Raw genomic sequence first — 14,641 nt, 5'->3', positions numbered from 1 at the left:
AAAACTTAGATTAATCTAAGAATTAACTAATTAAGTATTTACTTATTTAATATTACAAGTTTTATGGAATAAATTTTCTTGAAATTTATTGTGTTATTGAATTTTCAATATTATCTTTCTACTACTTGAAAACATTAATTATTTTTATAACGTAAACATTGTTACCTATTCAGAAATAATTTATTTTGTTATCATTTTTTATATCGTGTTTAAAAAAAAAAACTTTATATTTAAAACATTATTATATAAGTTTGCAAGTCTATAACATTTATTGTTTCAATAATGAACGTTTTATAAACTACTTATTTTCGTTTCATCGTGTTGATGTGCGTTTATTATAATTTTCCATTATTCAGAAATCTAAAAAATTTCTACTGTTTAAAAAGTGCAAAAGTCATATTTAACATATAATGAATATGTGTGGTGTGTTTAATATTTATTTAATAAAGATTTAATTTAAAACATCCTTACCGTATTTTTTATTTTTCATCTACCTAAAATTTCAAAGACAAGTTTGTTCAAGAATTTTTAAAAAAACCGAAGAATATAAGAAACTTTAAAATAATGTTTTATTCCAAAGAATTAAAGCCCTTTAATTCAAAATTAATAATTTGTTTTCATCAAGTTACTTGAATTCAGTAAGCTTCTTTGATCAAATGGTATATTTCGAAAAATAGAATAATAAATAGAACTTTCTGATCAAACATTTTCATAAAAACGATTAGGATTATATAAATATAAAAATATTTATAATGTAATAAAATTTTAATTTAAAATATTTAAATAATATACATATATCTCAAGTATAAAAAATTGAAACTTTGCTAAGTTGTAATAAATCGAAACGAATTTTATGTTGCTCGTAAAACAATTTTATAAAAGATTATATACGCTTTTGCAGGGGTATTTTTTATGGGTAAAGAGACTTTGGTAATTTTTTTTTTATTACTCAAATATTATCTAATTTATATTTAAACATAATGACAATAATAAAAAAATATCATTCATTTTTAAAGTTTATCTATCAAAGATCGGGATTTCTTCTATCCACTTTTTCAGCAAAAGACCACACATTATCTGAAAGTATCTTCGGTTCTTCGAGTGCAGCAAAATGTCCTCCTGCAGGCAAGTGATCATATTGAATTAGATTTTTGAAATAAGTTTTTACAATAGATTCTGGAACGTATGCTATTTCATTAGGAAAAACTGCACATCCGAGATATGTTTTTACTGGAAATCTGTAAGATAAACATTATTTCAAAATATAAATTATTTACTCCACGTAGATCAATGAAAGTTTATTAATATATTAACTTACGAGTTTAATTTTCCAAAGTTTTCAGATGTACAACTTTCAGCATAAAGTCTAACACTTGTTGTTATAGTATTAGTAACCCAGTAAATCATGACATTGTCCAACAACTCATCGATAGTGAATTTAATTAAAAGTCCACCATCATCTCTAAATCTAAATTCTTCATGTGTTGCTGTGCTAAATTTTTCAAGAATCCATGCTGCAAGGCCGGCAGGAGAATCTGTCAATGCAGCTCCTAAGCAACAAATCAGAAATTAAATAAGAGTAACACATAAATTGGATGAAATTCATAAAAAATGTACCAAGAGTATCCGGTTTAGTAGCTTGAATATGAAAGTAGCCAGTTTCTTCCAATAATCTTCCATAATGGTATTTTAATGGGTAAATTCTGGGTGCATATTCAGGTTCAACTACCAAAGAAGGAAATAATGCCCCCAAGAATAACCAGATTGATGGTTTAGTGATTCTTATGGAACACATATTCAAATGAGTGCCATATATCCTAGAAAAAGATTATGCTTCTGTCATTAAACTCATTTTTAAGATTACTACAAAAATATAAAATTTCACTTCACAACAATGATAAAATTTTATGATAAATAACAAACCGACGAGGAAATAATATTGCCATATCTGTTGATATAACACTCCCCCAATCACCAGCTTGGGTAAAAAACTGATTGAAACGTAAACGATCCATCAAGTTCTTGAATATTAATGCCATCTAATTATTAATAATTAAAAAATTAATTTACGTTGATGTTTCTTGAATATTCATTTTGAATTGAATTAAAAATAATTTGGAGAACCTGAGTATGTCCTAGACCAGGACGTACAGCTCCTTCAGAGAAGCCAAATCCTGGTAGAGATGGGGCAATGACTTCAAAAACAAAGTCTTTGCCAGGTCGTGGAGTTGTCAACAGAGGAATAATTTTCTGGAATTCAACTACAGATCCTGGCCATCCATGGAGCAACAATAGTGGAAATACCTTCAATTGTCTCCCATCTTCATTTTGCAGTTTACTTGGCTTTACATGATAAAAGTGGATATCAATTCCTATAAATAAATTCATTCAGCAATCATAGTATTGTTGATGACTATGACAAATTTGAAACAAATGCGTGATCATTTTACCTTGGATGGTCGTAATAAACTGAGGATACTTATTAAGCAGTTCTTGTCTCTCATACCAATTGTAATGATCCTTCCAGTAATTGACAATCTCTTTCAAATATTTACTAGACACTCCATACGTCCATCCTGTATTTTCAAGAGGTGGCACTGAATACCGTGTCCTTGACAATCGTTGTTTCAAATCATCAATTACCTTTAAAAATACAAACTTATCAATATTTCTTTATATAGTATTAAAGAAGGCGTTGTAAGTTATCATCCTAATGAAATTATTTTTTAAATTTTCACTTTATAAACATGAATGAATATAAAGGATTTTTTTTGATTTAGCATAGTCTTTTCTGTCATTTTAAAACCAAAATTCAATTATTGGAATGAATGTTGTTTGTTTGTTCAATTTTCAAAAACAATTATTACTAACATCCTGTGATACATTTATTTTGAACGGTCTTATTGTGGTCGCATACGGTCTGTCATGCAAGCCCCAATCTTCCTCGACTATCCTTGGAGGTATTTGAAGTTGATCTCCATAATATTTATATCTAGAATAATACAATCAGTAAATACTAATAGTTTCCATTCAAATCAAAGGACTTAATTATTGATTACATAAATCAAGAAAATCTATTCATCAATTGATTGATCTATATTTTATCAATATCTTCTATTTTCATTAATCTAACACTTGCACATTTTTTTATTCAGCAAACTGCAATAAAAATTATTTCTTTATCAGACGACGCGATTCAAGCTTTCTAATTTTCTAATTTCTATCTTAAACTTTCAATATTGAATGATGTTTAAAATTTAAATTTTCCTTATTTTAGAAACTACATATATTATTATAAATATTTTCTATTAAACTAACATACCCTAAATAATATGCAATTAAAAGCAAACCCACTGCAATCAAAATTTTGAACATTTTACTTGTATTATTGTTTACATAAACTGATCGCGGATCAACACTTTTCTAAGTTTACTTATTCACGAGTCGCTGTGCACCACGTGAATGAGATACCAGAAGTCACAACACTGTGGACTTCGCACTGATGATATATAAAATCTAGTACAGTATAGTCTTCTATACTCGGAAGTGAAACTTCTTGCTTTTCAAGTTTTTTTTTTATTGAAAGAAATAAAAGAAGAAATGCATAATTATATTACCGATCACTTTGCCAATCGATGTGTATACAGTGGATACCAATTCATGTTCATAATTTAGAATGTATTTATGTTAAAAATTTAAAATTACATACTGTTATTCTCTTGCAATTGAATATAAGTATTCATCACTTTTATTGGATTTATAATACATCTTTATCTTATGTAAATGGTTATTTGTTTCAGCTAATTTGGCTGTTATTATTATTGGTTGGAATTAAAGAGGTTTATTGGAGTTTGAGAATAGAAAAGACATACATTCATAACTGATCATTTCTCCAGTTATAATTATTTTCAGTTATATTAATTTTCTTTATATCAATTACTTGCAAATTTTAATCGTAATCATTTATGCTATACTAAAGTTTATCAGCACTGTTCCCTTTTTTTTAACACTTTTATTAACGTGAAGTATAAAAACTTTATAATAAATTATAATTATTGGAACACTTCATAATCACCTGAGCATAAATCAATCATTTCAAGGTATTTTTGTGTACACTATTTATAATGTATATACAGTTTATAAAAATTTTATGAATTTATGATAGAAATAATCTAAATCTATATTTTTTGATAATAGATAAATACATCTATTACGTGGATAATGGAAAAATTTATAATAACTTCCCACTGGAAAGCTAAAAATAACTTGGCAGTAATTGTTGATGATTATTTAGGATTAGTTGACATATCCATATTTTGAATTTTGTCAACAAAAGTGTATATATCATCGGAGAGAAGTTGAGGTTCTTCAAAGGCTGCAAAATGTCCTCCTCTAGGTAAATGACTAAAATGAATCAAGTTCTTGAAGTGAGATCGCACGACAGATTCCGGCGTGTACGACAATTCATTGGGAAAATTAGCAAAACCGAAAAGAGTGGTGACTGGGTAGCTGAAAAATAATTTTTCTTTTCAAGTATTTTTTATCATTTAGACTTAGTTATTCACTCATTGAGAGTGATGGCTTAATACCGGTTATTTTGATAAAATTATCTTTAGATAAAATTATAAATATCGACTTACGGGTTCAATAATCCAAAGTTTTCGGAGCTGAAACTCTCCGCATAAATTCTTACACTTGTTGTTATAGAATTAGTAACCCAGTAAAGCATGACATTGTCCAACAACTCATCCATAGTAAATTTAACTAAAAGTCCACCATCATTTACAAATCGAAATTCAGGATTAGTCCATGTGCTGAATTTTTCCAGTATATAGGCTGCAAGAGCTGCTGGAGAATCGCTCAAAGCAGCTCCTAGAATCATGTTACAGAAAAATGTAATGATTTTTTTTGTAAAAAAAATATTAATAGCGTTGGTATTAGCATTGATTTAAACATTAATGCCAGAACTTCTAGGAATCAACAAAGAAGATTGTAGAATGAATATAAAAATAATGTTTCAACAATAATAATCACTCTGTCAAACGAAGGTTCTGATCAAGGTTGCTAGTATGATATTTTTTGTATCTGGCCAATTCATTCAGCTTTTTGTTACTTATTATAAAATAAGGAACAAAAAAACAGTATGAAAGCCATCAATTAAAACTAATGATTATTTATATTTAATAAGACATGAGTGAATAGATATATTGACATCGTACCTATAGTATCGGGCTTTGTAGCTTGAATATGGAAGTAGCCAGATTCTTCCAACAATCTTCCCCAATGATATTTCAAAGGGTACACTTTGGATGCGTGCTCTGGTTCAACATATAATGAAGGGAAATAGGCTCCTAGAAATATTTTCCAGGGAATTTTAGAGAATCTTATAGGACACATATTGGCGTGAGCGCCAAAAATTCTAGAAAAATAAAATTAATTGATGAAATGCAGAAAAATTTAGAAAAAGTTAAAAGGGTCATATAGAAGTACAAACTTATCAGGGAATAAAGTTGCTAAATCATGTGTTATTAAACTTCCCCAGTCGCCACCTTGAGCATAATATTTATCGAATCCCAATCGTTGCATCAAGTTTTTAAAAATTACAGCCATCTGGTAAGTAGAAAAACTACTATCACTACATAGTTTTTAAAATTATTCAATTGATAAAACTGAATTAATCCAGAAATATTTATATTATAAGAGTTTATATTAAAATTTATTGCTGTAGTAGATTGATGATCAAAAAAATCAAGTGGGCAAACCTGAACAGTTCCTAGACCAGGACGCACAGCTCCTTCAGAGAAGCCAAATCCTGGTAGAGATGGGGCAATGACTTCAAAAACAAAGTCTTTGCCAGGTCGTGGAGTTGTCAACAGAGGAATAATTTTCTGGAATTCAACTACAGATCCTGGCCATCCATGGAGCAACAATAGTGGAAATACCTTCAATTGTCTCCCATCTTCATTTTGCAGTTTACTTGGCTTTACATGATAAAAGTGGATATCAATTCCTATAAATAAATTCATTCAGCAATCATAGTATTGTTGATGACTATGACAAATTTGAAACAAATGCGTGATCATTTTACCTTGGATGGTCGTAATAAACTGAGGATACTTATTAAGCAGTTCTTGTCTCTCATACCAATTGTAATGATCCTTCCAGTAATTGACAATCTCTTTCAAATATTTACTAGACACTCCATAAGTCCATCCTGTATTTTCAAGAGGTGGCACTGAATACCGTGTCCTTGACAATCGTTGTTTCAAATCATGGATCACCTTGAAAAAAATGACTCGTCATTCTCTATACCAATATCAATTAAAGTTTTTTGCTATGTTCATCACGTTCTTACTTTGCATATTATATAACAAATTACGATTGATAGATAATAAAATACTCTAAATCAATGACGTATTAAATTTCAACTCACATCTTCTGAAACATTTATTTTAAATGGTCTAATCGAATCATCTGTTTGTCGATTTGCTGGTCCCCAATTGGTTTCAGGTAATTTAGGAATCTCTAAGTTCGGCTCAGTGAGATAAACATTTCTACAATCAATTAACATATTAATTACCAACTCTTCATATTACATGAAAAAATAATCAAAGTCGTCACAGATTCTAAGCAACTTTAAATGCACATACCCAAAGTAGTACGCAACATACAAAACAACTACTGTTAGAAGTAATATTTTAGACATGATATCCTATTCCAGTACTATCTACACAGTTCAACAGGCAACTGTTAACTGGTCTTTTCCAGTTGAAACGTGCGAATGAAATATAAGATATGTGTTATGATCCCAATACATTCAACTGTGAAGTCTTTCAATGCTGCAGCCGGAGACTTTACTGTAGTAAATAATCGTACGAGATTGTCCACATTTGATAGATATTGTTGAGGCTCACATCTACACACATCACATGTGATATTTATGTAATACTACAGTTCAATTAGTTTTGATCGTATCAATGTTCTTCACAAAAAATTCAATCATATTTCTCTCTTATCATTATTATTCTCAATCCTTAATCAGCTGGAGATTAGTTTTGTGAAGCACTTTAAATTCTGTCCTCGTAAGAGTCTGAATATTCAAGCTGTTTTAGGTAATTAATGTTTTTATTTATAAAACAGAGCAATTGTAATATTTAATATCAGTGTAATGATATTTATTAAGTTTAAGAAAGCTCATTTATCAGAAATTTTTTTTTCACAATTTATTAGATATTCAAATAGATAAAACTTTAATTTTATCACTTTTGTGGAAGTAATATTTATCAATAGATGTTTAACAACACCAATTAAAAGTTTCTTAATACAAATGATACTAGATTTTGTTGATAACAATGCAACATCATATGAAAATTCACAATAGATCATATGTCAACAGAGGTCAAGATTAGAATGCCTAATGTAATTCTTCAACGGTCAATCACTCGAGTAATCGATGATTCCATAACTGGATCAATCGCTACTATGAATGCATTAATTTCTTTCATCAACCCTATCGTGAACTTTTTTTTAATGAGTCATCATTCATAATGTTTATTTTTTACATCTTATTATTCCATAATTCGGTGAATATTAAAATAAAATTGAAGTACTTGAACTTTTTCAGGAATCACAATGAATTGTAAAAAAAGAAAGATTTTAAATTACGAATTTTTTTGATATCAGTAATTTGAAAATGAGAGTTTAAATATTCAACAGCTTGCTTAGCAGCATTATTCAATTTGCAATAATCTTTATATGCTTATTTATCAATTAAAGCTTATTGATATTTATTCTTTTTAACAATTTAATTACTAAATATTTCATATCTCTGTTCATACGATAATTTCTATATCATGCAATTTAATATGCCATAAACAGGCTAGTGTCGAGTTTTAAACTCAGATAATTTATTGAAATATCTTAAGAATAATAATATGATAAGTGATAGAATTAAGGTAGAAAAGATATACACACATTTGAAATATACGAAAAATTTATTTACATAAAAACATGAATATAATATCTATGTTAACTGCTGCGCATATTTTTCCAAAATACCCAAACAACAAATCTTGACTTGCAAAAAATAATATAGTCACAATTTTATAATCGAACTTAATTTGATTGATTAAATAAACTTATTAGAATCTAACATCTATCAGCTTATTGATCAAAAATCATACGTGTGACTGAAGTCACTATTCGCAATGAGGGTAATTGAAAGCGCAAGGAAACATCTACATTCTGGAGAATCCACTCACTTCATGAGATGCACGGTTGGTTTGATCCATCCTTTGTAATTATGTCAAATTAAATGATACTTTTTTGTTCCATTTGTTCTATCAGAATGAATCATTTAATTTTTCTTTTACGCATAAATATTGTTATATTAATCATAATAATCCATTGGATTGTTTCAATAATCATCTTTCGTAGTATCACTCATTACATTATTTACATAAACATACATACAACTTAAAAGATTGAACTTTTAAACGCACATTATAATCATAAAAATATGTAAAGTTTATTATCAATTTCTAATTTTTATTTTAGTATATCATGTCTGCCAATTGCACTAATTTTCATTCTTATTCAGAACGATGATACCTATGGGTTTTTATTACAATTTATAATCACCAAACGGATATGAAATTTAAATAATCAATATTTTTATAATTAATCAAGGTATTTTTTTCAAATATAATTTACTTGTCATCAGCAGAATATCCAATTACTTTTCTCGAGTTAACCAATCAATAATACATCAATTAGCACTTGTATTCAAGCTCATAAATACAATGAGGAATTAACTATACCCATATATGTATACCAAATGAAAATCAACTAAAATTAACCCGTAGCATCCAACCGTGGCCAACTTTGCTAATAATAGGAATTAGCGGCGGCAGTGTGATCTAATTGAGAAGCTATCTACTTAATAAAACCTGATACATTTATAGGTTTTATTATTATTTTATTATTTAGATACAGAAACTTTTTTTTTTATCTTATTATTTTAATAATAATAATTATTATCAAAATTCGTATCGATTGTAAAATCGGGAGATATCAGCTTGTAATAAGGCTCCAAAAGTTATAATTGGTTCTTTGATTACCATAATATGTAACAAATAATAATTATTGTTATCTTTTAATATTAATCATAATTTAATATTAAGTATTAGTTTTTTTTGAGGATATGATTTCATGTGGAATTTTAACTTGCGGCTTCTCTCACAAAAACAAAATAATTCTCAAAACTTCTTCAGTTCTTATTTTAACTTTGCATAGCTTTTTCATCATTTATAATTTTTACACGCAACAAACTGCGGGTAACTTTTTTTTTTTCTTCTTTTTTTTGTTACTTATTTTAATTTTATTTTTATCCCAACAACTCAATTTTCATGTACAAAAATGCCATGACGCAGTTTAATAGTGTTTTCATAATAAAAAATTGGTGTATAATTGATATAACTATAAATATAAAAAGTCCCTTAATTTAGAATAATAGGGAATTCAGAAACATATTATCAATCTTAATGGCTTAAACGCTTCTATGCGTTTATTTTTGTTGTGTATATCATTATCAAAAAATGGCATTGACGAGATCTCAGTTATGAAAATGTGGTGCAAATTTAAATTAAACAATTTTCGTGAACGCGAAACGTTCTTATATGCATTATCGAAAGTAATATAAATGAACAAATGACTGAAAAAAGTATTTAATCACATAATGAGGTCCATTTATATATGTTTTTACATCATTAATTATCGCGCTCACGTTAATAGATTATATCATTTATTTGTTTCATTAGTTATTCATTATTATTTAGCATTTATAATACCTATGTATTATTAATTACGTTAATTATATTAATTAAATGATTATCCAATCATTAAGATTAAACTTCACTGAGAAAATGTCGTATATAAAGCACCTTGATTACAAAAAATTTTTTTACGCATTAAAAATATGCAAAAGTAGCAGGCCCAGTATTTATTTGTAAATTATAATCATTTATATATTTTGTATATTTTCATTCTTTTATTCTCATTCGAAACTGATTTTTTCAATTATTTTATTTCTTAATTAATCATTCGCATAAATACATACATGTATTATTATTTTTTTTTCTTTTTTTTTATTTAAATTCATAAGTTACGTCGATATATAAATGCACGTTTATGCGAAAGTTAATCAATGGATTTATCAATCGCAGTGTTCTACTAAGCAGGCTTACAGTTTATATCACATTCTTTACTCAATGTGTACAGCAAAGTGAATTCTACAAACTAATAATATATGTAAGAAATTTTTTTCTATTAAGATTTTCTACAATTTATTTCTACACTGCGATGATATATCTGTTGTTTAAGTTTCAGAGAATCGTCAAGTTCACGGTTTACTTATAATCTCTCATTCATAGACAAAAAAGTAATCTTAAATATTTTTATCTTACGCTTTAATGATGAAAAGTAACAATCATTTAGCCCGATTTTATCTAAATTCCATTCATTTGATTTAATCATTCAAATCCTAAGTGATTATTAATACCCAAGTTATATTTTTTTAACCCATTTTCAAAAATGATTAACTCGATTAAGATTAATTTCTACTTATTAATTTATAAATAATGTTGTCCTTTGTCTGCACTTTAGCTTTTTGCAAGGTAATAGAACTGTTGAAGAAGCAAGTTCCTTATTTTATTTATAATAAAGCAATAATTTTTTTGCTCAATCAATGCTTCCACCATCCACAAAAACACGAATACCATCGTCTCTCAGCATGAGGCTGAATTATCTGCTATTGTCAGTGCATTGCCCTCGTCGTAAGATGAGTGGTCTCTGCTCTTTTCGGTGGTGGTGGAGGAGGTCGTTTTTTACTTGCGATTACATTAGCAAGATTCATAGTTCTATTTTCATCAGCAAATCTTACTATTGGTTGTCGAGCTGGACTTGAAGCATACTCAACTGGAGCATTAGGATCAGTCGTGTATACATTTTCATACAGATTATCAGTACCATAATGTTCTTGAACCCAATTAGAGACATTTGTTTCTCGATAATCCGCTATTGCCGGTGGAGGATCTCTGAATCCTAATACTTCATGAGGAGTAGTAGTAGAATCAAGTTTACATTTCTGAGCAACTTGCCATTTTTTCCTCATTACTCGTTGGAGATCTTTCAAGAAGTCCCCGGGAGGTGCTTGGTCTGATGCTGCTAATTTTTTAGGTGAAGTCAATCGAGTACTGTCCGATCTTCTTGGTGGCATTGGTTTTCTTTGAGGTAAAGCCGGACTTCCGGGTTCTTGCTGAGGAGGTAAATTGAACGTTATTTTTTTTCCACTTCCTATTTTACTTTTCGGTGATGTCGGTGGCTCTTGAATAGTTACTCTTCTTTGTGGCTGAGGACTTGCCGCAGCTTTCAGCTCTGCAAGGTACGGAGGAGTAGCGTAATGTCCTGAATTTTGCTTCAAAGCACTTCGTCTTATTGTATCCATATTGGGATTTGGCCTAATAGCTTGTCCACACTGTTGTGCAGCTGGATAAGTCCCATAAATTTGTTCAGGCTTTGCAGTCTGCCTCTGAAGACTAAGTTGTTGAGCTCCATAAGCTGGAGGTGGTACAAAAGGTGGTGGTGATGCAAAGTTTGGGGAGTTTGGGGTGAAAGTTGGAGTACTAGCATTCGACCCAGGATATGAATTATGCGGAGACAAATTAGATACATTATTTGCATAACTATTATTCTGTGGAGTAGAATTACAATTTTGATTTGGCGTCAAATTCACGCTGGCATAAATTTGATTAGAATTAGTGCGTGTTGGTGTATGCGTTGGCGTACATTCTGGTGATATGGAATTAGTTGGAGTTGATTGTTTATTAGGCCGTGCACGACGAATTGTTCCAGTTTCTCCTACGAGAGGACTGGGAGGTGGTGGCAAAGAGACTAGGCTTAAAGAAGATCCCGAGAAATCTGTAGTATCACACATGGGCAACTCGCCAGGAGCTGGTGGCGGTGGTAGCGAGTCTAAAGACAAATTTGATCTAAACATCTCCGGAGGTGGTGGAGGCAGTGGTTCTCCGTCAGACTCAATTTCATCAGCAACTCTTGGAGGAGATGGTGGTGGTGGTAATGAGGTGATGGAGTCCATCATCGATGAAGGTATTGGACTAGTTGGTGTTTTACATTCTTGACTATCAGTTCTTGTGAAACTCATCGGGCTAACTCGTTCTCTAACTGGAGTTCCGGGTGGAACTGGGCTCACAGGTGTGGCATTTCCTGATCTGTGATGTCTTTTTAAAGTTCCAGAACCATCTGAATCAGTACCACTTCTTCTGCGACTGTGTCTTCGAGTCAATGTACCTGACCCCGAACTTGTGGGACTTGGACAAGAATCAGGTTCATCACGTACAGTTTCGCCAACCTCTTTCAATTGTCTCGTGATTGATGTTAATGGTAATTTAGGATTCATAGATGGCTTTCGCTTGATAGTACCAGTAGGAAATTCTCCACATTCAAAAGCAACCTCACAACTACTAGGTGCACCGTCTGACAAACATCCACTAGAACTAGAACTGCTAGCACGACTCAATCTCCCATCATTTGTGTAACTCTGACGTTGCTCTGAATTATAATTCTGCCTCTGGCTATCATATTGACGTCCAGATTCTGTACCATTGTGCCTATTCATTTCCGTAAACTGTCTGCTGTTGTCATTTGAGTTATATTGCGTCTGGTTTGGTGGTACGGCAATTGAACTGACGGAGCAGGATCGAGCGTGTGCCAAAATATCCAAATCTTCTTGCGCCAATTCATCTACAAGTGTTCTGTAATTCTCCATCAACTGTCTGCCATATTTGGCTACTCTAATTCCTACCATCCATCTCTCCATTACTGCATTATCTTCAGCGCATAAAAATTTAATGTACTTAGTGGATTTAGGCTGTTGAAGTCGAGGATGTTTCACAGCAAAACAAAAATCTGTTGGTGCCTTATATTTTTTCTTCCATCCGACGCCGTAATATACTTGATTCACGTCAAAAGTCGCCAAACACACCAAGTCTCTTGCAGTTCTTGCTTTTTCTTTTGGCCAGTAGTAAAGGCCGGAAGCTCGTAAAATGAAGTGGTATTTTTTCCATCCCTTTTTGCCATCCGATTTCAAGTAAAGTGGACCTTCAACCTGCAGTAAAAAAAAGACCAAATGTAATGAAATGTCATTTTAAATATCACGTCATTTTGCCAACTCATCAGCTTAAAATCTTTCTTGGCTACTAGCCCAAATATTTAAGCAAAAAAATCTTTTATATTACACCTTCGCAATTACCTCTGGTACTCCAACGTTACTACTAGAAAAGAATTCTTCCAGCAGAATATTTCTTGAGTGGTCATCGTATTCTCCAGTATTCCTGTCTGATTGGCCAAGTAGATATCTTTCGGGAGAAAGGAAAAGTTGAGTTTTCTCAGGTCTCTCAACAAATAACAATTTATTTTTCGAGTCTCTTGTCCAGAGTAGCAAATTTTCTACCAAAAGTTCGTGGTCTTCATATACCCTTTCTACAGAAAACAAGAAAAAATGAAAGTTTTTATGTTACAATTCTTAATGAATGTATCTAAATAAGTAAATTAGATAAAACGCTAATTATATTTACCCATAAAAAGTTCAGGCAGATGTTCAACAACAGCCCACTTAGGATCCATCGCAACGTGATTTTTGTCAGCAAGTAATCGACAAACATGCGCTACACTCATTCCTTCATCAACAAGAAGACTCTTTCCACTTCCATCTAATGTAAAAGCTTTTATAAACAATTTTTGAACACTTGCTTCACGCATCTTTTCTAGAGCTAAACGAATTTTCTCTGCTTTTGCTCTGCTTGCAGCATCTGTTATAAAACAAATAATTAAGTTAAAAATTTATTTTTATTTAAAAAAACTACTTGTTTTTTTAAACAATTCAATATTTTTAAAACATATCTTTCATAAGATAAATTAATTTTTTGTGTACTCAAAGTAAGCAAGTATCAAAAAATCTTCTATCTATTATCTAAAAGCATTGATGTAGAGAGAAATGGAAATTTACCCATCATTTGATGTGATTGTTGTGGAGCCGTGTGCATGGCGGTCTGAGGTTTGTGTCCAGAACCACTGCTGCTTGCTGAACTTTCACTAGATAACATAGACACTGTGTCCGAAAATGCACTATCATTATCGGGACTATCAGTACGCATACCTGAATCAACAATAAAGAAAATGTTAAATAATCAAATGATATAATGAGATATAATATTAGCTAAAGCAATAATGAGGGAAATGAAGTGATGCGTGATAATGAAAACGGTTGAATAATCAGAAATATAAATACACAAGCTATACATACCGCCATCAGTTTTTCCAATATCTGTGTTATCGCCTGCATTAATTCGCGTGCTATTTGGCCTTCCCTGTCGTTGAGTGTCTGGCGCCGGTGTCGAAGCAATGTCTCCATCGCATCGTCTTTCCAAAGCACACAACTCGCCCAGAATTGCGTCCAGGTCGACATCTTGGGAATCTGTAAAATAAAGACATCACGTAAAATGAACGCGAGTTGAATAAAACGAGTTTGGTATTTATGTATAAGGCGTAGGCTAAGATAAAAGCT

At 30.8% G+C, this 14,641-nt stretch overlaps 3 protein-coding genes across 9 annotated transcripts in view; all 3 read right to left on the bottom strand.

Annotated features, from left to right (window-relative positions):
* Nucleotides 1-906: 906 nt before the first annotated feature.
* On the bottom strand, nucleotides 907-3,500 carry LOC118065239 (juvenile hormone epoxide hydrolase 1-like). Its single transcript, XM_035080439.1, has 8 exons — nucleotides 3,323-3,500; nucleotides 2,872-2,992; nucleotides 2,451-2,643; nucleotides 2,125-2,372; nucleotides 1,924-2,039; nucleotides 1,618-1,817; nucleotides 1,319-1,550; nucleotides 907-1,238 (listed from the first exon to the last, which is right to left on the bottom strand). Exons 1-8 carry the CDS (start codon nucleotides 3,373-3,375, stop codon nucleotides 1,025-1,027), a joined length of 1,377 nt encoding a protein of 458 aa, XP_034936330.1. The 5' UTR covers nucleotides 3,376-3,500; the 3' UTR covers nucleotides 907-1,024.
* A 214-nt stretch (nucleotides 3,501-3,714) lies between these two features.
* Nucleotides 3,715-6,847, bottom strand: LOC118065164 (juvenile hormone epoxide hydrolase 1-like). The gene is made up of 8 exons (XM_035080323.1): nucleotides 6,651-6,847; nucleotides 6,434-6,554; nucleotides 6,089-6,281; nucleotides 5,763-6,010; nucleotides 5,495-5,610; nucleotides 5,220-5,419; nucleotides 4,641-4,872; nucleotides 3,715-4,509 (listed from the first exon to the last, which is right to left on the bottom strand). The coding sequence occupies exons 1-8, from the start codon at nucleotides 6,704-6,706 to the stop codon at nucleotides 4,287-4,289; spliced, it is 1,389 nt and encodes a 462-aa protein (XP_034936214.1). The 5' UTR covers nucleotides 6,707-6,847; the 3' UTR covers nucleotides 3,715-4,286.
* Nucleotides 6,848-10,120: 3,273 nt separating this feature from the next.
* Nucleotides 10,121-14,641, bottom strand: part of LOC118064799 (amyloid beta A4 precursor protein-binding family B member 1-interacting protein) — a 137,517-nt gene continuing 132,996 nt past the window's right edge. For all 7 annotated transcript variants that reach the window (XM_035079859.1, XM_035079944.1, XM_035079700.1 and 4 more), the window contains 5 exons: nucleotides 14,381-14,551; nucleotides 14,084-14,233; nucleotides 13,653-13,886; nucleotides 13,328-13,557; nucleotides 10,121-13,183 (listed from right to left, as the gene is read on the bottom strand). In XM_035079859.1, the coding sequence (XP_034935750.1) occupies nucleotides 10,814-13,183; nucleotides 13,328-13,557; nucleotides 13,653-13,886; nucleotides 14,084-14,233; nucleotides 14,381-14,551 (3,155 nt within the window). In that variant the 3' untranslated portion in view covers nucleotides 10,121-10,813. The remainder of the gene's footprint in view (nucleotides 13,184-13,327; nucleotides 13,558-13,652; nucleotides 13,887-14,083; nucleotides 14,234-14,380; nucleotides 14,552-14,641) is intronic.

This window comes from Chelonus insularis, unplaced genomic scaffold (genome assembly GCF_013357705.1).
Source record: "Chelonus insularis isolate UGA/USDA-ARS -01 unplaced genomic scaffold, ASM1335770v1 contig_109_pilon, whole genome shotgun sequence".
NCBI classification, from domain to species: domain Eukaryota; kingdom Metazoa; phylum Arthropoda; class Insecta; order Hymenoptera; family Braconidae; genus Chelonus; species Chelonus insularis.
The sequence above is the reverse complement of the archived record's forward strand: the minus strand, read 5'-3'. Positions and strand labels throughout refer to the sequence as shown.

Excerpts from the sequence above, each read along its gene's own strand:
- LOC118065239 (XM_035080439.1), bottom strand. The coding sequence starts at position 3,375 with ATGTTCAAAATTTTGATTGCAGTGGGTTTGCTTTTAATTGCATATTAT. Across the intron at positions 2,040-2,124 it reads CTGGTCTAGGACATACTCAG|ATGGCATTAATATTCAAGAA; the intron begins GTTCTCCAAATT and ends ATTAATAATTAG. Across the intron at positions 1,818-1,923 it reads GCAATATTATTTCCTCGTCG|GATATATGGCACTCATTTGA; the intron begins GTTTGTTATTTA and ends ATCTTTTTCTAG.
- LOC118065164 (XM_035080323.1), bottom strand. The coding sequence starts at position 6,706 with ATGTCTAAAATATTACTTCTAACAGTAGTTGTTTTGTATGTTGCGTAC. Across the intron at positions 6,555-6,650 it reads TATGTTGCGTACTACTTTGG|AAATGTTTATCTCACTGAGC; the intron begins GTATGTGCATTT and ends AATTGATTGTAG. Across the intron at positions 4,510-4,640 it reads AACTTTGGATTATTGAACCC|CTACCCAGTCACCACTCTTT; the intron begins GTAAGTCGATAT and ends ATTATTTTTCAG.